At 33.0% G+C, this 16,437-nt stretch overlaps 1 protein-coding gene across 1 annotated transcript in view; it reads right to left on the minus strand.

Annotated features, from left to right (window-relative positions):
• Positions 1-2,920: 2,920 nt before the first annotated feature.
• Positions 2,921-16,437, minus strand: part of UBA2 (ubiquitin like modifier activating enzyme 2) — a 28,671-nt gene continuing 15,154 nt past the window's right edge. The window contains exons 9-17 of the mRNA XM_074293198.1: positions 16,168-16,267; positions 11,645-11,805; positions 10,781-10,874; positions 10,519-10,631; positions 10,277-10,432; positions 9,265-9,361; positions 8,561-8,666; positions 7,283-7,419; positions 2,921-3,792 (exon numbers count right to left, since the gene is read on the minus strand). Coding sequence (XP_074149299.1) covers positions 3,611-3,792; positions 7,283-7,419; positions 8,561-8,666; positions 9,265-9,361; positions 10,277-10,432; positions 10,519-10,631; positions 10,781-10,874; positions 11,645-11,805; positions 16,168-16,267 — 1,146 coding nt within the window. The 3' untranslated portion in view covers positions 2,921-3,610. The remainder of the gene's footprint in view (positions 3,793-7,282; positions 7,420-8,560; positions 8,667-9,264; positions 9,362-10,276; positions 10,433-10,518; positions 10,632-10,780; positions 10,875-11,644; positions 11,806-16,167; positions 16,268-16,437) is intronic.

Below are 16,437 nucleotides of genomic sequence, written 5' to 3' on the forward strand. Positions count from 1 at the left end.
ACATTTTATTTTTGGGCCAAATCAGTCTCTTCATAGCTTCCAGCTATGGGTCCAACAGGAAAAAAATATGGGCAAACATCTAAAGTCAAAGAAACTTTTTCTTTTTTAAAGAAAAATTTTGTACTTAAGAGAAACAATTACAAGTTTACTGCAAAGTAGGTTATCTCTATTTTTGTAATTTCCCAGTACAGAAAACCTATAATCATTTTGGCTCGTTGGGAAAAATCTAGACTGTATTATTGAATATTTCAAAAGAAAAATGCAATTTTATTCTTCTAGTCTAACCTATGCTAATACATTTGCTGCCTTTAATAAATATTCGTGTGCAAAGTGCTTCAGCATATAGCTCAGCAACTTATGCATAGGGACCTAATGTGTTTTGGGATTCTAAATGTACAAATACAAAACAATCCTTGCTCTCAAGGAATTTACATTCCACTGAGGGAAATACAACGTGTACACATAAATACAAGGTTATTGGAGAGGTTATTGGAAAAAAATTGGGGAGACTTTGGGGAAGGACCTACTTGCCACTTAAATGAACCCTGACAAAATATAAGGACATTGAGAGGCAGAAATTAAAGTATATTTCATGAAAGCCTTTTCTGAAGGCAAAACTGGGAGAAAAAACCATCATGTTTGGGAAATAAGTAGTCAACTTTTCCTAGAACATTGAATATGGAAAGTAAAATGTAAATAAAGCATGAGGTATGCTGAAAGTAAATCGTGGAAAGTCTTAGATACCTGATTAAGGTAATTTAACCTAGAGACAACAGAAAAATGAAGATTTTTGAGCATGAAAATGTTATGGCCAAACTTTAGGAAGATTATTTTAGCAGTTGTGTACAGAATGAATTGGCTAATTAAATGAAATCAGGGAAAAATTAGAAATCTATTAGAATAGTGGAAGCAAGAGGTTATGGAAGTCTGAACTAGGTTGGAAAGTGGGAAAAAAAGGATTACCAAAAAATGTTATGGAGGTTGAATCTGCTTGAAAAGTTTGGGATATGCATAGCAAATCCAAGAATAAGACCTCATAGACACAGAGAAAGGAAGAAGGAATAAAGGAAATCTAAGCAACAGTAAATATTTCTAAAGAATCTGTGGTTACTTGGTCTCAGGTAGCATACATCACTAGGTATTTTTAGTACCTATAAAGATAGATTGTTCTAACTTTCACTTGTGACCCCAAACCTCAAGAAAAAGCATGATGAAAATTATCTTATAGGTGCACAGGGAGGCTAGTAAGCCATCTTAAGTATTAGTAATATATAGTCCTGTTTGGACCCTAAGATCCTTTTCATACTACATGTCCTTCAGACATGCTCATAGGTAAATAAATGTGTCTTTATACAGCTACCAAATGATCTTCCTAATTCACAACTCACTCCCTTACTTAAAAAGTTTCTATGGCTAGCTCCCTGTTAACTTCTGGACAAAACACAATCCTGTCACAAAAATACAGATCTCTGGATTTAGAAGTTCAAATGTTAGTTCTATCACCCACTAAGCAATGACTGTAATTTCTCTGTCTGTTACTTAAGATAAAATGTAGGGGTTGAATGAGATTACTTCTAACACCCTATTCAGCTCCAAATAATAGCTGACATTTATTTAGCATTTTAAGAGTTTTAAAGCACATTACATATCTCCTCTTTCACCATTTCACATTTAGAGGTGGCACTTCTTGCCAAGGCAAACCTTTATTGTATGTACAAGTGATCACATTTCATCCCACCATCTCCAGATTTTCCCCACTCTCACATCTTCAATCTACTGACTGCATCTTGTACCACCTACAAACACGCCCATTTCTACTCTAACTCAGAACTCCTTTAATCCATCCATTTCTAATTGCTATCCTCCTATATCATTTTGTGGCTAAATTCCTTTAGAAAGCCATCTACAATAAATGACTGTACTTACTTTGCTTCCTCTGCACTCTGGCTTCCAGCTTCATGATTCAACTAAAACTCCTCTCTCTAAAGTTACCAATGGATTTTTTTAATTGGCAAATCCAATGGTGTTTTCTCAATCCTGATACTCTTTGATCTTTTTCCAACCCTTGATACTGTTGTTCCTTCTCTTCTCCAAGGTTTTCATGACATTGTGCTTCTGGGTCTCCTTTCTGATTACTCCTCAGTTTCCATTGCAGGTTCTTCATCCAGGTCACATTAACCATGGGGTTAATGGTTAACTCCTCCCCCAAGGATCTCTCTTACAACCTATTTCTTTTAAGTCATCTCATTGACTAAATCATGGATTTATTTATAATCTTAATGCCAGTGAATCCTAAATCCATTTATTTAGTCCCAATCTCTCCTGACCTACATTCTTGAATCTCCAACTGCCTAGACATCTCAAAATGTCCCCTAAAAATTTTTCAACATGTCCAAAAACTGCATTATTCAGTATCATTTACCCCCAATTCCTCCCTGTTCTACCCACCTATATTCTCTATGATTAAGGGCAACTCCATCCTTTCCAATACTCAAGCTCAAAACCTGGATGTCATACTCCATTTCTCTCTCACCCTCGCCAACCAATTAATTGCCACATCCCTTTACATTTTTACAAATATTTGAAATCAAAACATCACCTTTACGTGAATAAGGCTGAAAGTCTTGAGTATAAAACAAATTTCCTCATTATAAGAAATATATACAAAATCTTCTGAAAAGGCAACTCTCAAACTACTCTTCTTTAGCATGTTTTTCTAGAACATTAGTCAACTGTTCTAGCTAACATTTCAAGAAAACATTTTATTAGAGAGCAACTTTAAAATTACCCTTCCACAGATCTAGTTTTCAAATTCTACGTATGCTTTAGGCTTTTCAAAACAAAAATATGTGTGCAAGATACTGATACTATGTAAAACCCACAACAATGTCAGCATTAACTTGGACTGTACAGGCATGTATAGCAAGTATTCAGATATCATTTATTTGGTCCTTTTAAGGTACAGGAGTATTTGAGTTTTACAAAACATCAAATATAAATAACCTGAAACTGTAACAATACACAAAAATTTTCTGATGCTGACATACCAGGCAGTACAAGCTGAAAAATTGAGTAAATTAACATTGTTTTATAGTAATGTACATAGTGCCAGTTGATATTTTAAAACAATTTTCAACACACAGCACTTGAAGCATCTTTGAATTCATCTCAGTTTAGTTGAAGATGTGAAAAACAATCAAATCTGAGCTAAAATATTTTTCCTAGCCAAAAATAAAGGTGTAATATTTATAACCAAGGTATTAATTTTACTAAACCACAGTACTTTTAACTACTGACTTATATCTAAAGGTATTTACATAAAAAGCTGTAACATGCACTGTGTATTGTCTTTTATCTAATGACTGTTTAAGCAAATACTTCTCTTCAAGTATTTAAAAACTAAATTCCTACTACACTCGATATAGCATACTGGAATATTTCTAATGGTTCTATCCGAATGAATGTTTTATCAAGGAGAAAGACTCATTTTCAAGTCAGTGATGTGATTTTCCTTTGGAACAAAGGACATAAATAGTCTAGTTCTGGCCATTTAACACAAATGCCCAGATAACATAAGACAGTAAGAAAATGAAGAATAGTTTATTTTCATTCAGTCTAATGCTATAATGTCATCTAGCTCTTCAGACTGTTCTGTACGTGGCCTCTTTGCGTTGATATGGTCTTTATCGTCTAACTTTCTCTTCCGGGCTGTATCTTCCTCAGTGACATCAGCATTACTTGAAGAGCCTTCTTCATCTGAATCAACGATCAGCACATCATCTTGATCTTGAGCTTATTAAAAAAAAAAGTCACTTTTAAATACTAGTCTATGATGAACTATGCTTCCATGTGATTTTCACATTTCAAATTACTATTCTTGTAAAACTACTGCACTCTTCTCAGAGAGCAATGTGTCATTCAATTTTCAGTGAGAAATCGATCAAAGTCACAAGAATGGTTCACATATTGTTTATCAAAAAAAAAATGCAATTTCAATTTAAGTTTCTTAAGACATATACACAATTCAGATTTGAGTTTTACAATCCCTTTTTAAGATTTCTAGAGTATGAGACCAAGAGTGGCTTTCCTAAAAAGTAAAAAAGGATCCAGAATGAAGAATGTAAGACAAAGAAAAAGTAGCTCACTTTAATACTTGATTAAAAGCAGTTTGAAAATAACTAAGTATACAATGAAATACAAGTTTCACTAAATCCAAGAAGCATATTCATACTCCACTCTAGAAAGGTCAAGAGATGTTATCATAATCTTAGGAAGCCCATGACAAAGAAATTCTTGGTTAATAATAAGGCTAAAATGATAATCTTCCCCCAACTCCAAATTGATCTATTCTTGTCAAGGGTACTACTATGATTCTCAGTCATATAAATTGAAAACATCAGCCATCTTAAAATTATTTTCTCTAATTCAATCATTTCCTAAGTTCTCTTCCATCTTCTTCATTATTCCCAATGTCATCACCAGAGATCAGATGCCATACTACAAATGACCTGTACACACTGAACACCGAATAAATGTTATTGAAATGAACTTTTTTCTCCTCCCTCCCCAATTACCAGGAAAAAAAAAAAATAAACTTCCTAAGCATAGTTCTAACAAAGCCATTTCTCCTTGGTCCCTCCAGTACTTCTCCATTTCATACCAAATGAAGTCTAAACTTCTCCAACTTGACATTCAAGGCTCCTATGAAGTTTGGATTAGACTAATCTTTACTACTCTTTGTGCATTTTGAAGCTTCAGCCAGGCAAGACAATTCTCTACTTACCCACCAACCCCACAATTTCCCTAATCTGTATATCTGCTCACATTACTCCTTCTACTTGCAAAAACATTCCTTTCCTAGCTCCAATTCTCTACCTATCCATCAAAGCCCATCTCAAACTCACTCAAACTCAGCTTTACCTGATCCTATATTCCACTCTCCCATCCATAAGTGATCTCTTTTTTATCAGGACTCTGTATTTTTCTTTCACCACTCTTCATATTCTACCTTACATTGTAGTTGTGTCTTATTTCTCTTGCTACATAGTAAATGCTATCAATGTTGTATTGTTCTACATATTTTCTACAATTGGTAAAATAGAATCTTTGACAAAATAGTCAATGAACATAACATTTCATAAAGTGAATGCAGAGCCTAAGCTAGTGAGGAAGATTTGTCCAAGATTCCACAGCACTGCTAACACTTAAAAATGTCCTAATTCTGCATCTATAAATCATTTTTGGCAGATAAGTTTATCTTTGAATTTAGCCTCTATAGATTGCTTGCTGTCTTGGAGAAAGGAGAGATAAGGGAAGAAGGAAAAAAAAACTTGGAACACAAAGTCTCACAAAAATGAATATTGAAATTATCTCTTCACATGTATTTGGAAAAATAAAATACTATTGAGAATAAAATTTACCTTTGTGTTTCAAAGACGGGAATTGAGAATGCCTCCTTTATGTACCAGCAAACACCAATAATTTATCCAATTGTAAACTATCACTGCTCACTCATGATTAAATTGCTGTCAAATGTTTCTATGTGTCTTTCCCCAGATTCAAGTTCTTGATACCTCCCATATACAAAGTCCCATCTTAAAAACAAAAATAATTCCACACCTTCTGGCACTTAAACAGCATTTATTTCAGAAGACACCAAGAAAATCAAGCAGTCATAGAAAGTTTCCATGTCAGATTTCAAAATTGATAACCATTTCCCTCTTGAGAATTAAATTTCATAACCAGGGAAGAGCACCTTTGACTTCATATCACCAGAGACAATATATGCCTATATACTTAATGTGGCCTGGCAGATGTGATTATAACTGTAACTGTGATGAAACACTGTCATCAATGAAAGTTTGTGGAGACTGAAGTACTACAAAACTGGAGTAGGACAAATGTCTCAAATTTCAAAGAGGAGAGATTGGCATCTGCCAATTAGAGACCAGGAAATAGGATGGAGATTCCTGGCAAAACTGTGGAATGTATTATATTGAAAGGTTATAAAACAGGAAACAGTAATCACATGGTTTCATTAAGAAATAATCTTATTTCCCTTTGTGATGTTAAAACTATATCACAGAAATATAAAATATAATTTAGCTAGATTTTTGCAAAATATTTGACAAAGCCTAATACTACTATTCTTGTATAAAAGATGAAGAGATTTAGGCTAGACAATAGTTCTGCTTAGGTAAATTTAGATATTGTTGGTGAGGCATGAAGAGACCACTAGTTCAATGTTGCCTAGAAAAGTCTCCAAAGGAGGATTCCAGGAATATGTGGTTTAAACCTGTGCTGGTTAAAACTTTTAATCACTGACCTAAATAAGATGACAAATGACAAAATTACCAAACCTGTAGATTACCTAAAAGTGGAAGAGATTATTATACACAATGAAAGGCAGAATCTAAAAAGCTACTTATAGGCTAAAACACTGGGCCAAATCAAGTCAGAAAGAATATAAAAGGGAAGATATAAAGTCTTATGCTTGAATTTAAAAAAAAAAAAAAAAAAAAACAGCAACAGCAACCTAGCATCACAAGAAGAAAAAAGGGGAGAAAGGTGTGGCTAAACAGCAGTTTGAAAAAAATGTAATGGCTTGGAGGGGAAGGAAGAGGGGAAGGGAGAGAAAGATATGACATGCTTCAACAGTATGACATAATATCAAAAAAAGCTAATGTTGTCTTGGGTTACATTATTAGAGAAAATGATATTCAGGTGTAAGTAATAAGTCTCACCATTGAATTCTGCCCTGATCAGAATATTTGTCCTAGAGAATTATGTTCAGTTCTAGGTACATTTTTAAAAGGGCATTGACAAGCTGGAAAAGGGAAAGAGGATGGTGAAAAACCTTGAGTTCCTGGCAAATGAAGATTAGGTAGAGGAATTGGGAATATTTAACCTAGAGAAGACAAAACTTCAGGAAAACATGATAGTTCTATTCAAAAGTCTAAGAGACTATTATATGGAAGATTTAGACTTGTAACCTTATAAACACACTTAAAAAATTATAGCTTGGCCTCTGGAGAGCAAAACTATGTAAAGAAACTGCAAAGAGGCAAAGTGATAAGGGAAATTTTCCTAACAAGAAAAACCATCCAAAAATGGAAAGGGTTACTTCAGAAAGTAGTAGGTTGCCCCTTCACTGAAGTTCTTCAAACAAAGGCTGAATAATCATTTGTTCAGTATGTTTTAGAGGGGCTCCTTGTCAAATATGTATTGTTCTAGATGGCTGGAGGTCCCCCTTCCAATTCTGAGATTCTGTGAAGTTATTTACCTGTTGATGTAGATGGCTGTGCCCCATCATCACTGCCATTACTGATGTTTTTAGCTGCCTGTTCTGTTTGCTTTGGCCCCACTTTTTCAGGGGCATCTCCAACAACTTCAAATTCCACATCTTTTTCTAGATCATCACTGTAAAAAAGTTACATTTTAAAATAAAGGTAACAAACTGCCTTTTTACAATAAACTCTCTGGTATGGATGAGAAATGGAGTGGATCATAGTAATCAGAGGTAACAAAATACAAATAATCAGACTATACTGAAAATAAGGAGTCTTTTAACGATTCAGAAGGATTATAAGATTCCTTAAGAGAAGTTAAACATATCACTTATAAATAATAGTTCACATTTCTATAGCTCTGAAGTTTATTTTTCCTCAAAGCAACCTGTTTAATAGATAGTCCATGATTTACATGCATCACAAAAAGTCATCATGATCCAGTTAAATGCTTTATTTTAAACTTCCTGGTAAGTATACTGAAAAGTTCCAATCCCAGATAGCTATATGATATCAAAAATAAGAAACCAATCAGAAATAACTTAGTGAGATTTCCTCAATGTCTTTTTGTAAAACCTTTGCCTCTCAGCGGTATTATAAACTGCTAGACCTAGCCGTGCCTACATCAAACTAGGATTATGACAAGCTATAGCCTCTTAGAGATCACTGGGCTCTCCCTCCCCACTTAACCAAGGGAAGTAATTTTTTTTTTGGGGGGGGCATCTTGCCTTTCACACTAACAAACAACAGTTTTTACTTCTAGAAAATTTATATAAAATACAATTAAATTCTAAGTTGGTCCCAATGACCAAAACTTGTATGATTCATATTTTTATAATGCTGATATAAGTAAAAATATTATTTCCCAAAACACTTCATAAACATGAGCTATCATTAGCTGCATTTGGGGGGGAGGGGGGAAGTAAGGTTTTTGGGTTTTTTTACTAAGGTAAAGACCTGCATAAATTGAAATTCTGAATATCACTTTCTAACCAAACTATTAAAAAAAAAAAATCAGCTTTTCTGAATACTAATAATCAACATTTATATGATTCCTTTCCTTTACTTACTTAAAATAGTTATAAAACGTCCATTTACATTTCTAGATCTCCAAATTTCTATTATGTTTGTACCAAAAAAATCAGTAGCTACCTGAGTCACAAGTGTATTGATGTTTTACAAGAACAATGAGATTTTAAAGAAAATAACCTTTACACTTAATTTAAATTATACATATTTATATAATTTTATTTTAGAATAATAAAAATTCCTACCTATGGAGGACATTGATCAATAATGTATAATCCTGTAGGAAATCATCTGCTTGAAGCCTGCTGCCATTTCTAATTCCAAATTCTGACAACTTCTTATGATTATTAGCTAGAAAATTGATAGAATTCAAATAATAAAATACATGATTTTTCTATAACAATGAAATACATTTTAAATAAACTGTACCCTATTAAAGATGATAAAATTGAAACTATGCTTAACCCCTTTACACAAAATTGACATCACCATCTGAAAAGTGACAATTCCTTTTATAGGACTTTTGCAAGAGAGTCTTGCATTTCAAACAGAAATAATTCCCTTGATTTAGTATCTATGCCATTATTTCACAATTTTAACCATCACCCTAGGATTAATAATAAGAATTTATCAATAAGAACAAGCAAACAAACTGGTCCAGGCAGAGTTTACAACTGCATCTCTGGCTTCATTAATTTTATCCCCTATTAAGACAGCCAAGTCAAGCATAGCTATGTAGTCAACACACATAAACCAAAGCTGCTGAAATTTTCAACACTAAAACAACAGGACTTCTGTTAAATCCAAAAAGATTTACAGTTCTTTCTGGATTCCAATGTCTAGTACAAAACTGTATTCAAAGCAAGTCCTCAAATCCTTAATGAAAGAAATAATACTACCTCAGCAATTCTCCAAATAAATAAGAAAAGCTAATATATATAATGAATACCTTCTGTTTCTCCCTCTTCTGAAGATATGAGGATGGTTCCTTTACCATCTTCAATCTGTACATCTGGCGCTACCATAGCAAATTTTTCTTTCACTATCTAAAAAGGAAAAAGATTCATGCCACTGACATATTTTACATCAACAAAACCCTGCAGAATTATTTTTCAGCAGCACTATTTTCCTCCTCCTTTCCAATATGGTCTTTTAATCTGCATCACAACAGATGTTTTAAAATTTAGTCTTATAAAATGATTTTAAGTTACATAGTTCTTATCATGAGAACTCTCATTTCTTTAAATCTAAATCAGTCCCATTCAAAAATGGATATTATTCAATTTTAAGACAATCTCAAAACATTCTTAAAATTTGTCATTCTTTAAAATGAGGAAGCTGGGGGCAGCTAGATGGCGTAGTGGATAGAGCACTGGCCCTGAAGTGAGGAGGACCCGAGTTCAAATCCGGCCTCAGACCCTTTACACTTCCTAGCTATGTGACCCTGGGCAAGCCACTTAACCCCAATTGCCTCAGAAAAAAAAAAAAAAATGAGGAAGCTAGGGGTCAGAAATCTAAATGTCTTGTCCAAGATCACAGAGAAGTAGACAGGTAGCAAAGGCAGGTCTTGAACCCAGAACCTCAGAATCCAAATCCAGTCCTTTTTAAATGCCATTCTTCATAGATGATATGACCAGATCCCCAATATCAATAAAACAAGGAAAGCACTAGTATTTTCTAGTAGTGAATAAATACTCCTTTAACAAATACAGGTTTAACATTTAGGTTTTGATTCAAGAGAAACTCTTGTCGTTTGAAGACAATTATAGTGCAGTCCCTTTCTGATTTTTATACCTGGGCATTTATTTAGGTCATGATTTTACCAATAATAAGGACAAAGGGAAGTTTGGAATTTTTTGAGAAGGAAAAAGAAAGTAATAGCACTAGGATATCTCCAAAATTTAATATTGTAGTCAAAGCAGAGATTGCATTTGATAAAAAGAAACTTTCATTATACTCACCTTATCCTGTAATGTAAGGACTGTGACTTTGTGGACATTCAATTTCACTGTTACCTCAGGCTTGCTAGCACAAACATAACAATTAGGGTTGGGAGGATCCAATGCACATGGTACAAGTAGTTTCTTTCTTGGATTTGGCTGTTTGTTCAAAAAGATCTTGGGGGCAACATACCCACAAAATAAATTAGATATAGAAGATATGACTTCAGAAACAAAACTTGAAAATCTTATCTATAACTCACCGTTCTACACTGATCTATTTTTCCTGATAAAATTTTCAAACCTTCTAGGACTATCAGCCCAGCAATCACCGCGTTGGTAGTAGCAATTGCAGGAATGATATTTCCAGCCATAGCTGAAAAAAAAAAAAGATAAATGTTTACAAGAAAAACTTTTTTTTTAAGTTTATTTTAAATATATTAAAAAAAAAAAAAAAAAAAAAAAAACAGAAAAGCTTTAAAGATGAAGGTGATTTGACCCAGGAGTAAGGAAAGTAAAGCTTACATTTGATATCAAATCTGCTCTTCATATTCATACTGAAAATATGCATTCTGAGGTTTGCTGCAGATGTAACAAAATCCATTGCTGATGGATCATCCTGTCAATAATTCAAGAGAAAAAAAAATCTTTAAAGATTAAAGGTACCCACTCTATAAACACACTCAGAAAATAACATTTTTTAGGTTTTTAAAATTATTTTAAGCCAGGCCAATTTTTTCTTTCACTTATGTACACCATAAATTTTATTACTGGACATTTATCCACAAAAAATGTTTTATGAGAAAAAAAACCACAACAACTTGTATTTACTCACAGATTCTCAAAACACTTTCATCACAATAACCCTGAAAATCAGACAGTACACATCATACCCATTTTAAAACTACTGTGATACTTGAGAGGAAAAGTCCTTTTTAAATATATTTTTTCAGTTGTGTCTGACTCTTTGTTACCCCCTTAGGGGGTTGTTTTTTGGGAGTTTTTTTTTTTGGCAAAGAAGCTTAAGTGTTTTGCTATTGTTTTCTCTAGCTCATTTTGCATATAAGAAAAGTGAGGTAAACAGGATTAAGTTACTTGCCCAGAGTCACACAGCTACTAAATGTCAGAAGCCAGATTTGAACTCAGGAAGATGACTAGCACACTATCTACTGCATCATCTAGCTGCCCAATCATTGTTAATACCCACTAATTTGCATTCAAGAAAAAACAAAAATCTGATAAATTTCCCAAACATTTGAAATGTGACTCATTTGGCATTTAAAATGCCTCCCTAAAAAATCCCCAGTGTGGCTAATATTGCTTCAAAAGAGCAGCTCTACAATTAAAACATATTCTTAGTATGTTAAATACTGCATTTTCTCAACTAACCTTGTCCCATATGAGTTCAGCACCATCACCTTTCTCAGCAAGATGAACTCTCAAGGTTTCAATACTTTTTGAAAAAAGACGTGCATAGCTTTTGACATCCAGAACCTGTTGGTCTTTTAAACCTAATGTGGATTCATTTTGTTGATCTCCTATATTTATTTCTTCAAGTAGAGGGGAAAAAAAGATATTATTAACTTGGGCATAAATCTTTTATCAAATATCACCATTAGCATCCTTACCATTGTTTATACTGAGTAAATTAAACAGAAGCAATTCCTGAACATTAGTAACATAATATCAAAATAAAAAAATTAATTTTTAGAGAAGAAATCATAAGGAATAAGGTAAATTTATGCTGGAACTCTGTCTTCCCAGAAATCAGCTGGAGTCAGTATCACTAAACGTCTTAATTCTTTATCTTTTACGGTCAAGGTCAGGGGGTTAGGCCTAACAACCTCACACACACCTTCCTCCCTCAAATGCCTGGAGAGACTATTCCTCCTCCTACTCCTCCCACACCCGTCACTTCCCCCTCTTTGTCTCACCAAAGGAGTCAGCACAGAACAGCTGGGGAGGGTCAACCTTCAAACAAGTTAATAGGGAACCGTCCAATTGGCAATTAGTCTCACATGCTTCATTATCCAAGTGCATTGCTCAGTTCTAGCCCTTTACAGATTTAATTACATTAAAAATCAAATTTAACCAAGATAAAAATGTTTATTTGGGGAAAATATTTCAGGAGCCATAATATAAAAACTAAACATTTAAAATTCCTGAAATTACAAACATTTAAGGACAATTCTCCTGAATCAATCACTACTGGATAAAATTTCAAATATACATAGAATTTATAAAAGGACAATACATATTACTAAAATAATCATAGAAAAATTATCAATCTCATTAATATTCAGAGAAATGCAAAAATCCTAGCGCTGTGGTATCACTTCATACCCATAAAAGTGGCAAAGTACAAAAAAAGGCAAAAGTAAGAAATGATTAAAACCTAATCCTTATAGATTTGAAAACAGAAGTGTGGTGATAAAAAAAATCTTTTTTGAAAGAAATAAGGAAACACAAAGATAATCAATCATACACTTAGATCTTCTGATCCCTTTATTGTAAAGAAGTCCTAAATGACAATAAAGATATAAAAAGATCTTTTCAAAACTACATCTAAGCATTATTTGTAATAGCAAAAGAACTAGAAATTACAAATATCTATGTTAATGAATAGTTGCATAAACTATGATCTATCAACATAACAAAATGACAATGAAAATGATAAATATGAATAATATTTTTACAATTCTGAAAAGATTTTCAGGAAGTTATTCACAATAATAAAGCAGAAACAGGAGAACAATAATTCACACTGGCTAGGACTATAGTTCAGTAAGTATCTTATGGCTCTATAACTATCAGAGTTGCCTTCCCTCCACTGGTGCAGATCCCAAAACCATTATGAATTAAGCAAACAGTTTTCAAAAGTTTCTTTGGCCAAAATAATTTGTCAGTCAAGCCAATCTGGTAAAGAGGCACTACAAATCTAGATAAGTTGATCACTGAACAACTAAAACACCTTCTATTACCAGACTGTACTGAAAATTTTATTTTTAAATTGGATTTGCTAGCTGTACTTTGCTAGCATGATCTCTGAAAAACCCAAACACTAAAGCTATATAAAAGGAAAAATGTATTTAAAAAAAAAAAATCTTTCCAAACACTCAAGAGTCATCCTCAACTCCCTGTAATTTTTCATCTCATACATTGCCAAGTTTTAGCCATCTCCCTTACAATGATCACTTCTCTCCACTCACAAGGAAAAACACAAGGCCTGTCAAAGACCTTTAAAATTTCTTACCTGAACCACTGACAACAGCATTCAATAGTATATGTGCCTGTTCTCCCTATTCCATCCAGCTACCAAAGTGAAATTTTAGATGATTTGTGTTTTCTCAAGGCAAGTGAAAAAAACAGCAAAAAATTAATCATATAAAATAAGTTTTTTAAAAAGTGGTAGGAAGCTACTTTCTAGGAAAATAAAATAACCATTTATAAGACAGGTATAATAGTAATAATAATAAGGACTAAATGACAGTAGCACACACTACTGGGTCTGTATCCAAAGAAATCACAAAGGGAAAAGGACCCACATGTGCAAAAATATCTGTAGCAGTTCTTTTTGTGGTAGCAAAGAATTGGAAAATCAGTAGATGCCCATCAGTTGGGGAATGGCTAAACAAGTTGAGATATATGAAGATAATAGAATATTATTATTCTATAAAAAATTATGTATAAGCTCATTTTAGAAAGGCCTGGAAAGATTTACATTAACTAATGCTGAGTGAAACAAACAGAACTAGGAATATATTGTACATAATATCAGCAAGAAAATGCAATGACCAACTATGAAAGACTTAGTTCTTCTCAGCAGATCAGTGATGTAAAGCAATGCCAATGGATTTTGGATAGAAAATGCAATCTTCATCCAAATAAAGAACTCTAGAGATTGAATGCAAATCAACACATGCTATGTTTACTTCTATTTTTCTGCTTTATTTTTTCTCCCCCATAGTTTTTCCCTTTTGTTCTGATTTTTCTCTCCCTACATGATTCATAGAACAATGTGCACTAAAAAAGAATAAATTAATTAAAGATAGTATCACACACATCTCAAAAACCAAACTCTCCTCTCAAAGCACAATAATGAAAAGCTAGTTAGGAGACACAAGCTCAAGAATGAATATATGTCAGAAAAGTCCTAAGTGAGGACAGGGAGAGAACTACAAAAGCAGCTGCGGGCACTATAAAAAAAAAAAAGTCAATGTAACTGTTAGGCATTAAAAATATATGCAAGACATAACAATACTACAATGCAAGTCACCACATACAACTTCTCAACCTTCCCCCGGTTAGAGTATGAAACACCAGACAAGTACTTTAAAATAATCAAAGTACAACAACACACATAATTAATAAAAAGCCTTTAGATGATAAATTCAAATATGTCTTCACATTCATACTTCATACTTCAAAAAGTCAATGCTCTGCAACTTGTAAAAACCAACAGAAAACTATGAAGTGTAGAAGTTGAACTGCATTTTCTAATCTACCACTTTTTTTAATGTAGATAGTTTAACAGCTAGCAATACTTAGCATCTACATAGTGTTTATTACTATTTGTCAAGCATTATGTTTGGCATTTTAGGATCATAATCTCATTTGATTCTCACAACAACTTTGGAAGGCAGGTGTTATCATTTTACAGATGAGGAAACTAAGGAAAAGAGATTATTAAATGGCTTGCACAAGATTACAATGGACGGAAGTATCTGAGGCTGTATTTGAACTCAGTCCTTTCTAATAGAGCACCAACAATATAAAAACAAGCATCATTGCCATTTTATCAGTAGAGGTTATACTCTGGCTAAGAGGTCCTTTTCTTTTGGTGGAAAAGGGAAAAAAAAATAGGAATCAGAGAATTTATGTCCAGACATTGAAAAGAATTCAAAGTACAAAGCTAAATTCAACTGAAAAGTTAAAAGTGAACATAACACACACAAAAAAATCCACAATCAGCTAGTATTCCTGAAATTCTAAATGTTTGCAAGCAACACTTTTTTTTTCCAATTCACTTAAAAAAAAATTGTCTGTAGATGCAATCAGTAGTATTTTCCTTTGAATAATTGCTTAAGCCACTGTACTTATAATCAGATTTTCTACTAAAGTTTTTTACTAGTCTCTGGATTAGAATTCTCTCATCTCTGATATAATAGTAAAAACCCATTTTTTGTTAATATTAAATCTAAAAAAGGAACCAAGCATATACTCAAAAAAGCAAAAATATTTTGGGAAAAAATAAGCCCAATCAATCTAGGCAGTAATTTAACAGAATTACAATTTAACACATTAGAATCATCGGCTCCATTTATATTTCTGATGAGGAAAGATGTTTAACACTGCAGTCTGTTAGTTTGTACTACAGGACCAATGTATTAAGATTAAATTCTGGCAAACCATCCATAACTTTCAGGTATATCTTACCTATCATAAGGTATAAAATGAAGAAGTTTCCAGAAAACTAGGACTTTGATTCTAATTGGGACCCTACATGGGATAGTGGTTTTGTCTATTTAAAAAAAAAAAAAAAAAAAAGGGAAAATAGTTCCCTCCCCTTCCTCAAAATAGCTTGTATCATCCACCCTCAACATTCTGAAGTTTAGCATGGACAAGAGAGGAGATGACTAAAGGTAGTACTGTAAACATGCCAATAAACATTTCTGATAACATTCTACACACATTTTTTTACTGATAGACTATGCTATTACAGAAATCTGACTTCTTTGATCACTGGCAGATATCAAGTCTATGGAAAGCAGCAAAACAACCTTCACTGTATAAAACTGTCTAAAACAAAGTAATTTACTTACACAAGAAATGCAATCAAATGGGGGTACATATTTTTGTATATGGGAATGGAGGATTTAAAGTAAGTATTCACAAGATCTGTACAAATTTACCTTGACTTTGCACTTCAGTCCAGTCTAAAGGTACAGGAGGCTTCCTTTTCCTCCAAAGTTTATCCATTGTCAATAAATATCTGATGTCATCCTTGAAAAGCTTTAAAAAAAAAAAAAAAAAAAAAAAAAAAGACGCAAAATTGAGCACAAAAATCTATGCTATATGTTAGCTAATGACATGCAATTCATTGAAATATCCAACAAGTACCTATTATGTTCAAAGACAAATAACTGCATTAATATTGTACTATGATAATGATTTTGAGTTAA

This window comes from Sminthopsis crassicaudata, chromosome 2 (assembly GCF_048593235.1).
Source record: "Sminthopsis crassicaudata isolate SCR6 chromosome 2, ASM4859323v1, whole genome shotgun sequence".
NCBI classification, from domain to species: domain Eukaryota; kingdom Metazoa; phylum Chordata; class Mammalia; order Dasyuromorphia; family Dasyuridae; genus Sminthopsis; species Sminthopsis crassicaudata.